General features: G+C 41.1%; 1 protein-coding gene across 1 annotated transcript in view; it reads right to left on the bottom strand.

The window, feature by feature from the left end:
* Window positions 1–19,486, bottom strand: part of LOC109424591 (neuronal acetylcholine receptor subunit alpha-7-like) — a 953,623-nt gene that overhangs the window by 29,594 nt on the left and 904,543 nt on the right. Inside the window, exon 8 of the mRNA XM_062844539.1 lies at window positions 13,107–13,193. Coding sequence (XP_062700523.1) covers window positions 13,107–13,193 — 87 coding nt within the window. The remainder of the gene's footprint in view (window positions 1–13,106; window positions 13,194–19,486) is intronic.

The raw sequence follows: 19,486 nt of genomic DNA, 5'->3' as shown, positions 1-19,486 counted from the left end.
TAATTCTATGAAAGATTTCTCTGGCGTTATCTTTGGCAAACTCCTTTACAGCATTGTTTCAGAGGCTTTAAGGAATTTATGTGTGTACTCTCGCGGAAATTTCCTCGACAACTCCTCGAATTTTTTTTAATAGTTCCTGCCTTTGGCAATGCTTCTAGAAATTCCTCCGAGATCATTATTTGACATTTTTTCGACAACGGTTATGGATGTTCATTTGTCAATTACAGCAAAAATTTCATAGGCAGTTTTTAGGATTTTTTTGGATTTCTTTTTCTTTGGAATTTGATTAGGCAATTCTTTTTTTAGATACTATTTTTTTGGAAATCGCGATTCATTGGCAAACCTTAGAAACTATTCAGTATTTATTTCAATTAGATTTTTTTTAAATTTCAAAGGAATTTTCTGAGAAATTCCCAAAGGAATGGCCGCAAGAATTGACAAATATAAACGCCAAGAGAATTCCCAAATAATATGCCGAAAGAATATTGGAAGGAGTGTTAGAAATTAGCTGTAGTTAAATTTCATGAATAAAAAAAAAGTTAAAAAAATGAAAGAGATTCCACATTCTAACACTAATTTTGCCAGGAAGAATGTCTAGTAAATTGCCGTAGGAGCTGCCTGTAAAAAATAGAAAATTTGAAAAAAAATGACGAATGACTTTAGAAAAAAAACGGTAGGAATTGATGAAGAAATTGATAAATGAATTCCTGAAGAACTATCTGCTTTATTTTTTTAAACACTTATTAACGCAATCCATAAAAACCTTTTAAAAGTATTTAAACAAAAAAATCAAATAAACGGATTCCTTCAACTAAAAGATTTGTCGAAGCTGTTTTTGGAGGAATAAAATACAAATGAATTACAATAAATTTGTGGAAAGATTCTCAAAGGCATTACAAAATGAACGCTCAAAGGAATTTACAATGGAAGTATCGAGAAAAGGTTCAAAGAACTTCGCAAAGGAGTTGCTGAAAATTCCGATTAAACTGTTGAAGAAATTATCTTCTTCTTAGCGAAGGAATTTAAAAAAAAAATCGCCGCAGCAATATCCGCGGGTATTACTTAAGAAATTGAGCTGGGAGTTTCAAAGGAGTTGCTGACAAAGTTTCAAAATATCTTTGTGTGAAAATCTAAAAAAAAAATTATGCTGCATTGCTAGAGAAATTCATAATGGAATTTCCAAAAGAATCGTGAAGGGAATTTTCTTAAGTAAAATCGAAACAATTTATAACAAAATTTCTGAAATATTTTCCAAATGCATTACCGACGTAAGGAAAAGCCTTTCCTGAATAAAATCCGTAAGAATTGACAATGGTCGAATTTATTAACGAACCTACTTTCAAAGGAATGTTGAGTTGGATTCGAATTTGCAATTTGAATAGGTGCGAAAATCGACCATCTTGGAATTCTAACGAATATGTCCATATAACTGTAGTGAAAAGCCCAGAGGGCTATTTAGACTTCTAATCCTACATTGAAATGCTAAGAAAACCGATTAAAAGCTTTAAATACCGTGGAAAGTTATTGTGTTCAGGTTTTGACAATTAAGCTCTATTTTCCCGAAACGCCTCCCAAAATTTGTTCAATATTTTCATCGGGTCTTCTAACCAACAACGACTGCTGCAATTGACCTCCCTCTTTCCGCCACATCTTACTTACATGCAGCCAACAAGTAACGATTGCTGGCCCTTCGTGGTCCCGGCTACCCTAAGGGCCTGTCCATAAACTACGTAGACTCTACGAGGGGGGGGGGGGGGGGGTTCAGAGATGGCCGAAAAAAGTCTACGTAGTTTATGGACAGCGCCTAACATCTCTCGCGTTTCTGGTTGTGCAACCCGTTACGTATAGAGATCCTGCCCGTTCCCACCCAATCGGCCCTCGTGCAGCAGTTGCGACATCGTTACTACAACTCTGACATCTCGTAAGTTTATTTTCCGGGATGATGCTCCTTGCTGCCCTTGTTGGACTATGCCACTTTGTGAGAGCGGAACTTTTACGTCGTAGTTTCCCCGCCGTGACCCACCACCATCGCATCGCATCGTTTCAAAAGTAATAGAGAATACGAGAAGCATGCATGTCTCTAACTACCTAGGTAAGAACTTTGGATTGAAAAAACTGTTGTGGGAGAGCTAGTTTTACACAGTTGTGGAATCTGTGGAGGAGAGCACGTCATTCCGACGTGGTCTAACGGCGGTGGCAAAAGTGATTTGAGTGGAAACTTTTGAACCATTTCTTGGTGATAAATCAATAATCAGTTCCAGATTGAATGCTTTTCACTCAAATCAGATATTTTAGATTTGAACTTATATGCACGAGTTTGGGAAGCTTTCGTAGTTGCTACCCCGTGATTGACCAGAACAATCGATTTTGTACAGGGAACCAACAAACGAAGCTTGGGAGTAGCTTAACGTGTTCAATGTGTATTTACCTTCCAGAGTTTCAAACTTTATTAGGTCAACAACGGCGTTGGCCACGTCCTTACGGTAATCGAAGAAGAAATATTGATATGACGTGCGTTGCTACGAATAAGTAAATAGAATTAGTCATTAATGTGTCGGAGACAAACTACTTGATGGCAAAAGGCTCCAGGGAAGAATCACCACCCGCCATCCCTAATTTCTATCGGCGGTGATGAAATCGAGGCGGTTAAAGATCTCGGCCTCCCTGGTGACCACCGACAACGACACCAGCAGAGAAATTCTGAGACACATTCTGGCAGGAAATCCTGCTTGCATTGGGCTCCGCATAGCTCTATGATCGAGATAAGTTCACCGTCACACGAAGTTAACAGTTAAGTTAGTTATCTATTCACGCTGATTAGACCGGTGGTAGTCCTTTATGGGTACGAAACATGGATTCTTCGTGCAGAGAACCAACGCGCCCTTGGAGTTTTCAAACGGAAGGTGTTGCGTACTATCCACAGCGGGGTGCAGATGGAAGACGGGACTTGGAAAAGGCGACACCGCGAAAATCGGGAGGCTACGGTGGGCGTGCCACGTCATCGGATTGCAACCCGATTAAAATGATTCTCGTGAGCCATTCGACCGGTACGAGAAAACGTGGTGTGCAGCGAGATGGGTGGGTCGATCAAGTCGAGGACGATTTGCGGAGTATGGAACTGGAGGCGCACAGCCATGGACCGAGTCGAATAGAGACGACACATACGTACATCAGAGGATCCCAGGTCCTAGTCCGAACAGTAAGGTAAGTAAGTGTCGTTACTAGAAACCGAGATTAACTCAACTTCTTCATCTCCACAACTATCACGAGAAGGGGTTTTTGTTAGTGGGGAGGAAGAAGAGTCACATGCTCTGGATTCTTTTCGGTAAATGTATTTGATGTGATGCATGTAAACCTTATTCGTGAACCAGTAAAGCACTATCGTCTATGCATTGTGACATACAGGACGAGTTCAGCGCCATATATGGCCATTGTAGCAATGAAGGAAGCGGAAAGAAACTATAACACGGTGTACCCTGGAGCAGCAGAAGCCATCGTATTCTATACGTATGTTAACGACTTCTTATCCGGAAGTCAAAACAAAGAAGAAGCAATGCAGTTAAGATAAGAGGTCGTCGAAATCCTCAAATCAGCTGGTTTCAACTTGCGTAAAGCTAAAACGACTGCGCAGAAGTTGGATGAAGCTGAAAGGTCGGAGCATCTCTAGAAAAATCCCGTGGACGTGAAACTTGCTGAGCAACCGATTGTAGTTAGAACGTTGGGCGTTCAGTGGCGTCCAGAAGAAGACGTCTCAACCTTCCAAGTTAATCTTCAACCGGACAGTGCAAACACGAAGCTGTCAGAAGCCTCCAAGCTGTTTGACCCATTCGGATGACTGTCCCCTGTTATGGTGAGCATCAAAACAGATCTGGCTCAGCAGGACTTCTTGGGACGATCCACCTCCCTGTGTGATAGAGGAATCGTGGGTTAAAATCAAACAAAGCCTCCACAAAAATGGAACAGGTGCACATTTCTGCGTTTCGCAGCAAATTACGATGGTAAGGTGAAGCTTCACGGTTTCGCAGATGCATCCGAAGCGTCATATGGAACGGTGATGTACACCCTAACGAAAGATCCGGCTGCGAAGACTAAACTGGCACTGAACAAATAAGGCTCGTTGCTTCGACTCGAGCTCAGTGCAGCAGTACTTTTGACTGAGCTGGTGGAGCGCATAACGGAAGCAATATAATATCGCATCTCTTCGTGGAGCATTGGGCATGGACGGATAGCACAATTGTTCCTCAGTGGCATTCTGCGCATTCAAGATAGTAAAAGACATACGTGACGAATCGTACATCGGCAGTTCTTGCATATCTAAATCGTGATTGTTGGAACCACATGAGCAGTGCGGACAATCCGGCGGACGGCGTTTTTCGTGGTTTAACTCCCGAAGAACTTCTGGATCATCAACTTTGGTACCAAGAATCGACCTGGCCTAGAACGGATGAGCAAAATTGGAGAACAGGTCAATTTTCAGCAAACGTTCAGCAGTTGCCTGAGGGAGCGGGAAGTCAAGGTGATGTATACTGCGACACAGCAACGAAACAAATAACGGATCACACTCGAGCGACGTTTGGACTTCGGCCTTGTGGTTCGGTCGTTGACGTTGTTTGCAAGTTCGGTGAAGGCATGGAAGGGAGTGAAGCTCCCCTCTGGGCTTACACCGGAAGAGCTTCAGGTGTTTAAGGCGAAGCTAGCTAGCTTTATTGTATCCATTTCTAGATAGCAAGGGTATTATGCGCGTCGGAGGTCACATGCAAAATTCGACGTGTTATTACGATCATATTGACACGTGACCATCGAGTAACGGATCTGCTGCTACGGGAACTCCATCAGCGTAGGTTACGCAGGTTGCACGCGGGATCGACACTGTTAGCAACTACTGTGCGCCAACAATGTTGAGTAATCAGATTGCGAACAGCAGCGGTGCGACGGACGGTTTAAGCCTGTGTTCGTTGCGCCAGGCTCAAGGGACAAACCACAAATCAACACACAGGAGATCCTTACATGTACCTCGAGTGATTGAAACACGAGCTTTCGTTCATGTTGGCTGGTCCTTTTGCGATTCAAGCTGTGTGTGTCCGTGGCATCAAAGCAACGAAGGAGTACCTGTCGGTGCATGTGTGCATGTCGAGCGGTGCACTTGGAGGTCGCAACCATAGTTGATTAAGTAATGTTACTTTGTATAGCGAATAGATATGAAGTTCTGCTCTTTGGAGTAGTTTGTTTCGTCTGGAGTATCTCAAAAGATGTGTGGTTCTTGCAATTCTAAAGGGGTCACAGGCTATCCATAGTAGGATATGCGTTGATAATTTCATAGTGAAAATAACTACTGTAATTAAACAGAGATAAACTAGCCTCCCGGCAGAAAATCCTTTTAATAAAGATAAAAAACTACTGTAACGGCTGTAAATGTCAAGGACTGAACTCCAGTACAGTTCGAGTAACCCTTAATGTAGTTTATTATGCACCGTTATTTATATAGCGGATATGACTACTTTTCTTCAGGTTGAATTTGAAGATCTAGAATTTACTGATGAAGTCAGTGAAAGGCATTCGAGTTTTCAAGAGATTTATAGATTCCAGCAGATTGTGCAATGTTGCAAAAAGGAATAAAAATGCTTCGGTTAATTTGAAGGACTGAATTTTAGGACAGTTTGAAATACCTAGAATATCCCAAGTAAATAAACACAATATGGTAAGTTATTGAGTTTGAGGTCTTGAAGAACTATCTTAAGCATGAGTTATGGAATCAACAAGCGTTACTGGCTACCTCTCACAGAATTACGAATAAGGTTGATACTCGTATGGGCAAACATATACGTATGTGTTAAATTTTTATCTTGAACCCATCTGAAGCCCCCTAAAACCCTCTGAAATCCATATTGACATCTCCGTTAACTTCTCTTAAACTTTTGGGAGTTGAAACGCCTTGAAAACCCAAAATTCGTCAAGGATTATCATCGGACCTTCTCAACATTGATTCGGGACGTCTTCAACGAAGCTATTAGCACGGGAGTCTTCCTTGATTGTTTGAAGGTTGCACGTGTGACGCCTATTCATAAATCAGTATCAAAAGCTGATATCAACAACTACCGACCAATATCTGTACTGTCTGTCCTGAGCAAACTAATTGAAAAACTACTCGCAACTAGACTGCAAAGCTTCTTACGGATAAACAAAGTCATCTACAGTCACCAATACGGTTTTAGGACTGGTTCCAGCACACTTACAGCAACCAGTGAGTTAGTTGATGAAATTTATGATGCCATGGATTCTCGGAAGGTAACTGGAGTACTCTACCTTGTCTTGAAGAAGGCATCCGTCACTATAGACTACGACATATTACTCCAAAAATTAGATCACTACGGAATTCGAGGAACTCCAAATAACTTGATCCGAAGTTATCTCACCGGAAGAAGTCAGTTTGTGTATGTAAACGGAGCAAACAGTTCTCAGCGCGGAGCAACGGTGGGCGTTCCACAAGGTAGTAATTTCGGACTCCTATTATTTCTCCTTTATGTAAACGATCTACCGAAGCTGGACTTGCAAGGAAAGCCACGTTTATTTGCGGATGATACATCGCTGTCGTATAAAAGTATTAATCCAAATGACATCGTGCGCAGATGAAGGAAGACTTGACAAGGCTTCAGAACTATTTCAATGAAAGCCTCCTCTCTCCTCTTCTTGGCGTAACGTCCTCACTGGGACAAAGCCTGCTTCTCAGCTTAGTGTTCTATGAGCACTTCCACAGTTATTAACTGAGAGCTTCCTCTGCCAATGACCATTTTGCATGTGTATATCGTGTGGTAGGCACGAAGATACTCTATGCCCAAGGAAGTCAAGGAAATTTTCTTTACGAAAAGATCCTGGACCGACCGGGAATCGAACCCGTCACCCTCAGCATGGTCATGCTGAATACCCGTGCGTTTACCGCCTCGGCTATATGGGCCCAATGAAAGCCTGTTGTCCTTGAATCTATCGAAGACGAAATATGGCTTCCACAAAGTGCGGAAAGTACCACCGAAACTGACTTCCATCTTGTTGCAACTCCATTGCGCTGCGCTGTTGGACAACCGTCCATGGTCCGCTCATCCGTTGGCCGAGAGGATAGTCCAGCTCTTCCAGAACTTGTGAAAAAAAAAACACTGCTACTGGCTTGCACAAAGTGGGTAAAGTACCACCGAAACTGACTTCCATCTTGCTGCAACTCCATTGCTCTGCGCTGTTGGACAACCGTCCATGGTTCGCTGATCCGTCGTCCGAGAGGATAGTCCAGCTCTTCCAGAACTTGCGAAAAAAACAATGCTACTGGTTTCCGCAAAGTGCGGGAAGTACCACCGAAACTGACTTCCATTTTGCTGCAACTCCATTGCGCTGCCCTGTTGGACAACCGTCCGCTCATCCGTCGGCCGAGAGGATAGTCCAGTTCTTCCAGACCACACGCGCGTCCGAAAGGGGCTCATTTGCCAACCGAAGAGATTGCAAAACCCGCCAGCCGTATTTCTTCACCACCGTTCCCATCAGCCATCGTCACCTCACAAATGAATTTTATATAATTTTCAATAACACAGCGCAACATTTTTTTGTCTCAAGAGTAAACTTATGTTTCTCCGAAGGATTTTGGGCCGCTGAATCCGAATCCGGGCTCAGATTTGCTCTAACACGTCACAATTTTGAGCTATACCTCAATTTATAGGGCAAAATATGCGATTTTGGTCTTTTTTGACTGCAAGCCATTAAGCTTGGAAATATATTTTTTAAGCAATCAAAAGGTTAATTGGTCAATTAACATCTAAATTAACGACTCATGCAAAATATTTCGTTTTACCTAAACAAATTTGATAGATTTAAGCATTTTATGTTAGTATGAAAACTTGCATGCAACTTTTGGAAGATGACTTGTATGGGAAATATCGTACCTAACATAAATCGCTTAAAACTATCAAATTCGATTTGGTAAAACGAAATATTTTGCATGAGTCGTTAATTTAGATGTTAATTGACCAATTAACCTTTTGATTGCTTGAAAAAAATATTTCCTTGCTTAATGGCATACAGTCAAAAAAGCCCAAAATCGCATATTTTGCCCTATAAATTGAGGTATAGCTCAAAATTGTGACGTGTTAGAGCAAATCTGAGCCCGGATTCAGATTCAGCGGCCCAAAATCCTTTGGAGACACATAAGCTTGCTCTTGAGACAGACAAAAAGTTAATTTTTGTTACGCTGTGTAATTGAAGTGTAGTAACTTATGCACTTCCTTCAAATAGATATCGTTCTCACTGGAAGTGCAATTGTAATGTATTTTTGAAAAGAATAGGAGGTTTTATGCCTCTGGGATAAGAGATTCAAATGGACATTCCACTCTCAGGGGCTTTCCCTGTTCCTAATAAAAAGATATAACCTAAAAAAACCCTCTGAAACCCTCATCAGAGATCTCTGGAACTTCTCTCAAGCCTTAAATTTCTTCTTTCGCTATTGTATTTTGTACAAGTTGGAAAAGCTCACTTGGTGTACTTTGGAACCTCCAAGCTCCAAGCTCTCTTGAAAGCCCCTGAATCGCTCTAAAATCCACTAAAACTCCTTGAACTCCTTGAAACCTTTCAGAATGAGTCAACCGTAGTCTTCCTTTAAAATCAACTGATGCTCCTTGCTCTGAAGACTCTCTGAAATGAAATCCCTCTGAAATTTTGATCCCTCCTGAAACTGCCCTAAAAGTTTCCTTAGACCTATCTGAAACCCCACATGACATCGCCATGAATTCTCATAGCCCTTCTTAAACCGCTCTGCGACCATGAAATCCATTAAGGCAATAAACTGATTTCTTTTAAATGCTCAGTGTATGTAGCGAAAAACTCCATTTGTGCACCTCTGATCTTATCTAAATAGAGGTTTTAGTGTAGCATCAGTGTGGTAGTTGCCAACCGCGCGACAGCCGAAAGGTTAAATATCAGAATCATCTCTGAAGCCCTCAAGAACTGAACCCTGAACCCTATGAAACGCATTGAAACTCATCTGAAAACCCTTGAAGCAATCCTCAATTTCTCGTAAATTTTTCGTTAAGCCTTCTGAAGTCTCATGAAACGTCCCGTGGAGCCCCTCTTAAATATTAGAGATCCCCAAGAGGTAATCTATCAGAAAGTCTTTCGATCCGGCTGGAAACACCTTTGTACGAATGTTTCCAGTTTGAGTAATGTCAGTCGGTTAAACAAAATCCTTGCGAAATCTAAGGACATCCGAGTGAACGATCTTTGTTTAGCAATTTTTACCGATTCTACTTCCTCTGATGAGAAAGTTCTGGAATGCTTATCCAGTACACACTTCCCTGGAAAGTAATGAATAGGCGATGGTACAAAAACCCCAAATAAAGGAGAACGCGCCTCTGGACCCGACCTACTGATACCTGATACACTAAAACCTCTTTTTAGGCATGTTATTTTTATGCACTTTTAATTTATGCATCTTTTTTTATGCCATGCATAAAATGAGGGAAAGCTAAACGAATATTGTGCGTGAGAATATTTACTAATGACGGGAACTATTGCAACGGTGGCCAAGGGGTGTTTACAGAGGAGAGTAAAGGAAGGTTACAGGTTCGTTTTTGGGTGTTTCCGAAGATCTCATGTGCGTTACATGGGGTCTGAGTGAGTCTTAAGGGGGTTTCGGATTCATTTCAGGAAGTCTCAGTGCATTTAAGGCTGGTTTCAGAGGCGTTACGGAGGCGTTTTTATTTTTTTTTGTTTTTATTAATGTGTATTTTAACTTAAGGACAAACGTCTTGAACTCCCGGTTCAACAGTGCATCAAAACTTCAGACGCACAAAATTCAAGAAGCAAGCTTCAAAAAACAATGAATTTTATTATTATGTTCTTGCTCACTTGTATTAAGCTTAAAATAAGAAGCTCAGGTGCGCTGGTTTTGTTTACGAAGAGATTTGCGCCCTCAAAATCGTGAGTAGGTGCCAAAGTCGGCCATTGTGGCGGCCATATTGGGATTCTAACAAGTCTGTCCTTAAATGCTTATTCTACACTCAAGGCATTTTTAGGGGTTTTGGTTTAATGAGGATTTTTTGAGGCATTTCAGGATGTGTCAGACCACTTTCGGAGTAATTCGGAGGCGTTACGGAGGAGTTCTCGGGGTATTCGGAGCTTCTCAGGTGCGTTACATTGGGTCCGAGGGGGTTTAAGGGGGATTTTAGAGGCATTTCAAGACGTTTCAGAGGATTTTCAGCGGGATGCAGCGGCGTTACTTAAGCCTTACGAGGAGTTTTCGTGGGGTTCGGAGCCTCTTAGGTGCGTTACATGGGGTCCAAGGGGGTTTAAGGGGGATTTTGAGGGCATTTCAGGACGTTTCAGAGCATTTTCTATTGGATTAGGAGGCGTTACGAAAGCGTTACGGAGGAGTTTTCGGGGGTTTTGGGGTCTCTTAGGTGCGATACATGGGGTCCGAGGGGGCTTAAGGGGGAATTTGGAGGCATTTCAAGACGTTTCAGAGCATTTTCTGCGGGATTAAGAGGAGCTACGAAAGCGTTACGGAGGAGTTTTTGGGGGGTTTGGGGTCTCTTAGGAGCGTTACATGGAGTCCGAGGGGGTTTGAGGGGGATTTTGAAGGCATTTCAAAACGTTTCAGAGCATTTTCGGGGGATTGAAGGCGTTACGAAAGCGTTACGGAGGAGTTTTCGTGGGATTCGGAGCCTCTCAGGTGCGTTCGAGGGGGGCTTAGGGGGATTTTGAAGGCAATTTAGGACGTTTTAGAGCATTTTCTGTGGGACTAAGAGGCTTTACGAAGGAGTTACAGAAGAGTTTTCGAGGTCTCTCGGGTGCGTTACATGGGGTCCGAGGTGGTTTAAGAGGGATTTTGGAGGCATTTCAAGACGTTTCAGAGCATTTTCGGGGGATTCAGAGGCGTTACGGAAGCGTTGCGGAGCAGTGCTCAGGGGTTTTGAAGCCTCTCAGGTGCGTTACATGGGGTCCCCGGGAGGTTTAAGGGGGATTTTTGAGGCATTTCAGGAAGTTTCAGAGCAGACTCTGAAATATCTTAAAACGCCCCTGAAACCTCTTGCAACGCCCTTTAAAGGTTCCTGAGATCCCTTGAATAGCCCCTAAAGTTCCTTGGAACGCCCCTGAAACCCGCTTTATACTATTGAAATATCCAAGAATTTCCTGTAATCCCATGAAAACAACAAAAAATCATGACAGAAGCCCCTTTTCGGGCTCTCTGGGAACTTTCTGGAAACCCCCTTAGCCCCACCTCAACTACCCAGGAGCAAAACCTGTTCTCGCGAACTAGATTCTCTCATTAAAGCGCAAACTTAATTTATGCATAAATTTCCCTCTTTTTATGCCTGTTTTTAATTTATGCACATTTTTAATTTATAAAGTCCCAGCCATGTGCATAAAAAGATGTTCCAGTGTACTTGAAAGCCCCCCATGAAAACCCTCTGAATCGCTATGAAACCTCCTGAGACCATTGAAGCGTCTTGACACCCCTCTTATATCATTTGAATTTCCCCTCACACCCCCGGGAGTCCTCTGAAGCCCCATAAAAGAACTTGAAGCACTTTGTAATGGCTGGAAATCCCTGTAAAATCCCATGATATTCCCAAGCCCCCTGGAACCCCGGGGACATTTCCGAAGACTCTGAAACGCCTTGAAACCATGATGCTCTCATAGAAGTATCTAAATTCCTTTGAAACACCCGTGACCCCTCTGAAACCTTCAAAAACTCTATTGAAGACTCCCAAAATACCTTGGAATGCCTCTGGAATTTTCGTGGAACTTCGCGAACCTTGTGAAGCAACCTTGAATCACCTTAAATCTTCTGGAATATCGCTTGGCACACCCTTAAATCACCTAACCCCTTCACCTCCTTGAAACTCTCTGCAGTCTTGAAATTAATGGAGATGCTAAACTGTTGTTTCCATTTACTGGAGGTTTGAGTGTTCGACTGTTTGGATGCATTGAATGTTGCATTTCTCGGCTCCTTGGAAAGACAACAGATTAAAACCGTTGTCGTTCTAAGGAGTTTGTTGACTGCATAGCTGAGAAATTCAACATTCAGTGTTTCCATTTAGATAAAATTTCCATTTATGCACCTTTGACCCATTTCCTAAAGGGAAGTTATGGTGTTGGCACATATTGGTCTTAGAGGAGTGGAATTTGGTTATTGTCCTAGGCATATTGTTATTTCCGTCTTTTACCTCATAGAGGATTTTGAAAATTGGATGATTTAGAATACTTCCCAGTGGGACGAACGGCCAAAGTTATATCGTCTGAAAAGAACCCCTTCTTCAGACTTGGTCTTGTATCACCTGTTCCCATCACCCACAGGGAAAAGAGCTCTAAATATTTAATGCGATTGCCGTGATAACTTGATTGGTGGAGTTTCATTAGATTTACCAAGTCCCAGCGTACCACTTGTAGGTAAGCATGTATCGAGATTAAGACCATTATTCGAAGGGTGCGTGCTAGAAGGAACCTAACCTCGTAATCGAGAAGGGAAAGTTTCACCTACTGCTCGGTTTCGACAACCAACGGTAGAAATTGGCAAATTAACTTTGCGCTAAAATCCAAGCAAAAGAGAGAACTCCGCCGAAGGAGGTGGTTAGCGATAATTAATTTGCCCTTCGTTGCGTGGGGATTTGCTTTGCTCGACGAGTTTGTCGGTAACTTTTCCCATAATACCGCCTTCGGGGAGCGTTCGTCGAACGATACCAGCCAACCACCACCAAAGTTTCAATAGCTCACGTGGTGGTATCGTTGTTGTTGTTGTTGTTGTTGTTGTAACACTTAACCGCCCTCCCCAAATGGGCCTTCTGGGAATAGTAGGTAGGTAGGATATTGTTTGTTATTGTCTATCCGGTTGGAATCAAGACCGACATTCAATCAAAAATTGCCATTTTCTTGCTCCACAAGTGTCGCAACTGTTTCGCATCTAGTGCGCTGTGTTGCTGACAACAACGGGAAGGATGCGCACTACCTTTGACATGATTGAAAAACGTCGCGAGTTGGGTCGCGTCGCGACTCGATTGTGCGAAGTCCGGTTTGGTGGCGGCCCGACAATACCTTCAGCGCTCCGAGGGAGGGATCAGGTGAATGATACTTACCTAGCAGAGGCACAGCATCCGAAGTGGCCGGCATGGTTTCCGCCACCATGTTGAGGAAGACAGTTAGTGACAGCAGAATGGTGACTCCTGTGAAATACAGAGAAAGACGGGGGAAGGGCGAAATGAGACTGGATGTTGGAAACATTAATCAAATTGCTGAAAATGATAAATTAACAACCGCAACGCTAATGAACCTGCCCGGCGAGGACGATGATGACGACGTCGACGACGGATCCGGATAATAAGGTACGCCCAATGTAGGGGTCCATGTGTGGAGCGAAATGAAAACTGTGGGAAATCACAGTTTATACTTTAGAGCATGACAAGCAGGCGGTGGTTATGGGTTTTCCGGTGGATGGTTTTCAATAAAAAGTAAAGAGCAGTGTTGCCAACATTCCGATAAGAACGTTAAAACCATTTGGAACTCGTTGCGCATACGTTGATCAACATTCCCCGAAACGGTGGCCACACTTCAACGAGACAGCCAGCCAGACTGTGTTGAGTTGTAAATACTAATTAAGGAAATTAAACCGAAATTAATTAAGGCTGGTTTTTTTTTTACATCCGACAGAGAAACATTTCAGCAAAAAGGTGCGTGTTCTCGCTGCGGTTATTCGTGTTTGAGGGCTCAGCTTTGTCTCAATCATTAGGTATTTCGACTTTCGTACTGCGAATTCCAGTTGCTCAGTCTCCCCCTGTAATTAGGATAATTCATGTTCATCCAATTTCCGGAAAAGCTGCCATAGTAGCCGGGTAACTAGCTACCGGCCCACTAGATTCGCAAAGCGATTTCATTTCGTGAGTTTTTTTTTTCAGCTCAATTCCCCTTGTTTACGATGGAATCCATCAAAACAACAACAACAGCAGTAGGCAGAGCAACATGGAGTAGACGTATTGTTGTTGGCAGATGAAGCCCAATTTTACGATGGGGACGACGACGGTTCGTTACAGTTGGTTAACTACTGAATGGATTTTTTTTCTCCCACCGGCGACGGCACCGGCCGTCATGACTGACATCTGCCTTGCCCCGGATGTGTGTGGGAACCGCGTCATTCCATTCAATCTTCGAGTAGACTGTTACAAAATAAAGTAAATGTTAATGAAAAAATAATAATAACAAAATGTATTTAGCGTACACACACAGAAAAAAATATGTAATTAAAATTCAGCTAAAAATCATGCACATAAAGGGAATGCTAGAGTTAGTGAACTTTTACATGAGATATGTTGTTAAATTACATTACCATCGTGTAAATTTCCGCCAATAATCGCGTAAACCATCATGGACTCCAACCGGTTATGCGACTATTAGCGGAAATTTACACGAACGTAACATTATTTTACATGATATCTCATATAAATATACACTAACTCTAGCATTCCCTTATGTCAGGGGTTCTCAAACTTTTCCAGCATGCGACCCACTTTGGATTGTAATAGAATTTGGCGACCCACCAGCAAGTTTTTCCAAAAGTTATTTTAGAAAATAGGGCGGATTTAAAACGTACAAAACTGGTTACACTCATTCCAAGATTAACTTTAAGACATTTTAAGCATTTTTTAAATTTACAGCCAGTGTTCTTTTCGTTTTCTGAAAATAATCAATCTGCTTCTGTAAACTATGTGTCTTAAGAAATTGAGATAAGTTGTTACGTTTCTAATAAAAATTTAACCATTCCGGCTGCATGTAATACTACAGAACTCCACAGATTTTTAGGAACTCTATCACACGTTTAAGCAATAAAGAAATTGTACAATTTTAACAAAGTCTTTGAAGATAAAATGGCATTTTATGCATCTGCAGAACTTTCAGATTTTTTTTTTCAATTTCAACCTAAACCTTCGCGATCCACTAAAAATCAGACCGCGACCCACCAGTGGGTCGCGACCCATACAAGGTTGTTAATCGATAAATTATCGTTATCGGCGATACAGTTAACGTCTGTTATCGTTTATCGTCGATAACGATAACGTCTTCAGACGGATTCGTCATCGGCGATAGAGTTAACTGTTGAAATTATCGACTCGATAACGTCTCCGGAAAATTTTCTTCGCGATCTGAACCGTTGTTGATGCCGTCACTAGGGTAACTAGATTTATCGCAGAATTATCGAAGGTACGTTGATCTTCGCGTTGATTCATCGTTTGGTTATCGTTATCGAGAAATTATCGAGCAACCTTTATCGTTATCGAGTTTGCGTTGAGTTAACTGTCGATAATTTATCGGTTAACAACCTTGGACCCATAGTTTGAGAAACGCTGCCTTATGTGCATGATTTTGTGCTGAATTTTACATGAATATTTTTTCCGTGCAACTAATTGATCGTTAGCTTGAATCTTACGTGATCTGTTTTTGTTTTGTAATTCTGAATCAAAATTTGAGCAGAATTCGTAAACGCAAACCATAATTACACAGATAAAAATAATGAGATTTACACGTCATGTAATCTTCAGTTTAGTCATGTAAACTTAGTGTTATGATGGTTTACATGATATATCATGTAAATTTGTGTTATATGTCATGTAAACACACAGAGTCATGCTGAATTACATGATATATAATGGAAGTTTACATGATATTTTATGATTTTTACATGATATTTCATGTAAACTTCTGCGATATCGCACGCTCCAATCATGTGCATCATATGTCACAGAATTTTACACTCTTTTTTCGATCTGTGTAGCTTCTCCAATTTGGCAATTTTGTACGAAAATCGGCTTTTGTTCGATCAACTTCGCACAACATTGTATATATCTACAGATGGATAAATATGGTGTGGAATTATGGCATGATAAAAAAAACAGTTCAAGTGCGGTTCGAACTCACAACCCTTGTACGATAGACTAGTGCTCTACCAACTGACATACCTAGTCAATTAATGGTTTGGCATCATCGTTGATTTATTTATCTCAAAAGTTGTATATTAGGGTTCAACTTGTTGAGAAAGGAATTTTGTTTGCTTTTCTAGATTCAAATCACATGAAAAGAAAACCTCCGAGTTTAATTCAAACATTTTTTAGAAATGTAGAGGTGAGGCAAACATTTCAAAGTTGAATTTTCGAGTACTCAAAAAATGGTCTCTCTGCAATAGTCCTAGCATGGTCATCAATTTTTAATCTTTTTGTATTGTTTTATTTGATTTTTTTTTCCAAAATCACGTAAAATATAAGTTTATTTTGAAGGAACCCTTTGTATTCAAATTTTAACTTTAGAGTCAGATAACTTTTTAACTGGCTGACCAATTTCAAACTGTTAGCATACTTTTACAAATGAGTGTTATCACTTTCGTACCTTTTAATTCCACCCTATTTTGCTTATCCTTTGACAGATACGCGTATTTCGAATACCACTTGTAATCTTCCTCAGTGTCAGACCTCACCGATAAATGCTACACCGTGACGTCATGCTCGATTGGCTCAGGTCGAAAGTGACTGACTCTTATTATGCTTAGAGGGTTCAAAAAGTCGGTACAAGATACTTTTACAGATAATTTTGTGAATGGCAATTTTCGTAATTCTACAGGCTTTTTTTTTGGAAATTTTATCAGAAATTCTTCTAGAGATTATCCTAATATTTATTCAAAATTCCTTGAATTTTTTTCACAAGTGATTTTTTAGGAGTTCATTAAGAGATTCCTTCAATAATGTGTTCAGACATTACTGCAGACATGACTTTGTTTCGATTTTTATTCCAGAGACTCCTTCAGAAACTCTTCCAGGAATTCGTTTACAAACCTTTCCTGCGATTTCCCTAAAAATCCTCAAGGGATTGCATATTTCTAAATTCCACCTGGGGGTTTCTCCAGGAATTCCGCCAGAAACTCCTCCAGAAATTCCTCCAAAAAATCCTGCAGAAATTTCTACAGAATCTCATCCAGGGTTTCTTTTAGGAATTTCCATAGATATTTGAACAAGATCTCTCTTGGGATTCTTCAAGGGAAAGCTGCAGGTATTATTTCGAAAATTTCTCCAATGATTCATCGCGAATTTTTATTGGAATTCCTTTAGAAATTCTCCTAGAGATTCGCTCCAGAACTCCTCTAGAAATTCGGCCAAGGATTCCTCCAGGCATTACTCCAGGAATTCCTCGGGAAACTCCTCCAGGACATTATTTAGAAATTGCTAGAGTAATTTCTCTTTTTTTCCTCCTTCAGGGGTTTCTTCAGGAACTTCTCCAAGGATTCCTCAAAGAATTCATTTAGGGACTCAGGTATTCGTTCTGGATTTTTTGTTACAGTTTCCTTCAGTAATTCCTCCAGTAATCAAGGGGTTTTCCCAGGAATTTATCCATGAATTCCTCCGTGGACTCCTCCAGGGATAATTCTAGGAAAACCTCCAGATATTTCTTCAGACATTTCTCCTGGAATTTCTCCAGGGATTTATCCACAAATTCCTCCAGAAGTTCCTCCAGGGAATCCTCCAAAAATTTTTTCAATAATTCCTTCAGAGATTTCTCCAAAAATTCCTCAAGAAATTCGTTCAGGATTCCTTCAGGGATTCCTCCAGGGATTCCTCCAAGAATTCCTCCGGGGATTCCTCCAACAATTCTTCCAGGGATTTCTCCAAGAATTGCTCCAGGAATACCTCCAAGGATTCCTCCAAGGATTCCTTCAGGGATTCCTCCAGGGATTCCTGCAGGAATTCCTCCAGCATTTTCTCCAGTGATTCATCAAAGAACTCTTTCAGGGAATTCTGCAGGAGTTCCTTCAGGATTTTTTTTTACAGATTCTTTCAATAATTCCTTCAGTATTCCAGGGATTTGTCTAGGAATTTACCCATAGATTCCTTAAGGGATGCTTCCAGAAAATCCTCTAGGCATTTCTCCTGGATTTTTTCCAGGGATTTATCTACGAATTACTCCAGAAATTCTTCCAGAATATTCTTCAAAAATTTCTCCAGGGTTTTCTCCAGAAATACCTCCAGAAACTCCTCCATGAGTCCCTTCAGGATTCCTCCAGGTATTTCTCCAGGGATACTTCCAGAGATTTCTTCAGGGATTTCTCCAGGGATTCCTCCAGGGATTCCTTCAGGGATTCCTCCAGGGATTCCTCCAGATATTCTTCCAGGGATTTCTCCAGGAATTCCTCTAGGGATTCATTGAGAGATTCCTCGAGGGTTTCCTTCAGGGATTACTCCAGGGATTTCTACAGGGATTCCACCAGAGATTCTTTCATATATTTTGTTCCAGGGATTCCATCAGAAATTTATCCATGGATTCCTCCAGACATGCCTCCAAGAATTCCTCCAGGGATTCTTCCTGTGAGTTCTTCAGAAATTTTAGAAATCAATTCATTATCTTTTCTAAGGATGTACCGAAGAATTTCTCCAGGGATGGTTTCAGAAAAACATGCAGATTTTTATTTGAAATTACTCCAAGGATTTCTAGAGGTTTCTTCCAGCAATTTGTCTTGGATTTTTCAGCTAGTTTTACAGGGATGCACTCAGAAGCCAGAAAATTATCCAATAATGCATCTAAGAATTCCTTCATAATTTTCCCCATAAATCCTTTACCAGTTCCATGGATGAACGTTCAGGAATGTCTCCTATCCTAGAAGTCTTCCGAGAATACCCCCAGCAGTTACCGCAAGGTATTCCTTTAGAAAAGCAACTCCAATTTCTTAGACAATGTTTCCAGAGATTTGTATAAGAAATCATTAGGAAAGTTTTCCATGGAGTTCCTCAGGAGCTCATACAGAGATTTCTCAGGATTGTTCCCAGGGATGTTTTGAGGGAGTCCCTTGAAAATTCTGTCAGGGATTCTTTTGTATATTTATTTTCAAAGGATTCCTACAGAAATTTCACCGGGAATGTCTCAAGGGCTTCCTCCAACGGTTGTTTTAGGGATTATCCTAGAATTACTTCAGGAATTGCATCAGGGATTTCGATTTAGATTCTCTATGGGGATTTTTCTAGAAATTTTTCAAATGATTTCTCTTGGAATTTCTTCAAGGAGTTCCCGGGTAGAGGTAAAGAGCTCAATAATAGTATTTGTTGATATGGAGATCAAAAAGTGATATTGGTTTGATAGACATAAGAGATAAAAGATTTAAAAATAATATCAAAAATTTACTCCTGGAACATCATCATAATATCATATTTAGATTTTATAAGATCTAACCAATAGCAGCGAGCTAGTGGATTGATCTTGAAATATCAAATTTTGATATTGTCTAGATGTTCCAGGAACATATTTTAGATATTATTGTCAGATCTTTTATCTCTTATATCAATCAAACCAATATCACGTTTTGATCGTCAGTATTTCACCTCTACTCGGGTTGCCTAATACAATTTCAAATCCGATGAGTTCTTAATATTTTTCAGATCAAATGCTATATTATTTTTATCCCCCCTTCGACCAGTCACAGAGTCCCACC

The sequence above is a fragment of the Aedes albopictus genome, chromosome 1 (genome assembly GCF_035046485.1).
Source record: "Aedes albopictus strain Foshan chromosome 1, AalbF5, whole genome shotgun sequence".
Classification (NCBI taxonomy): domain Eukaryota; kingdom Metazoa; phylum Arthropoda; class Insecta; order Diptera; family Culicidae; genus Aedes; species Aedes albopictus.
The sequence above is the reverse complement of the archived record's forward strand: the minus strand, read 5'-3'. Positions and strand labels throughout refer to the sequence as shown.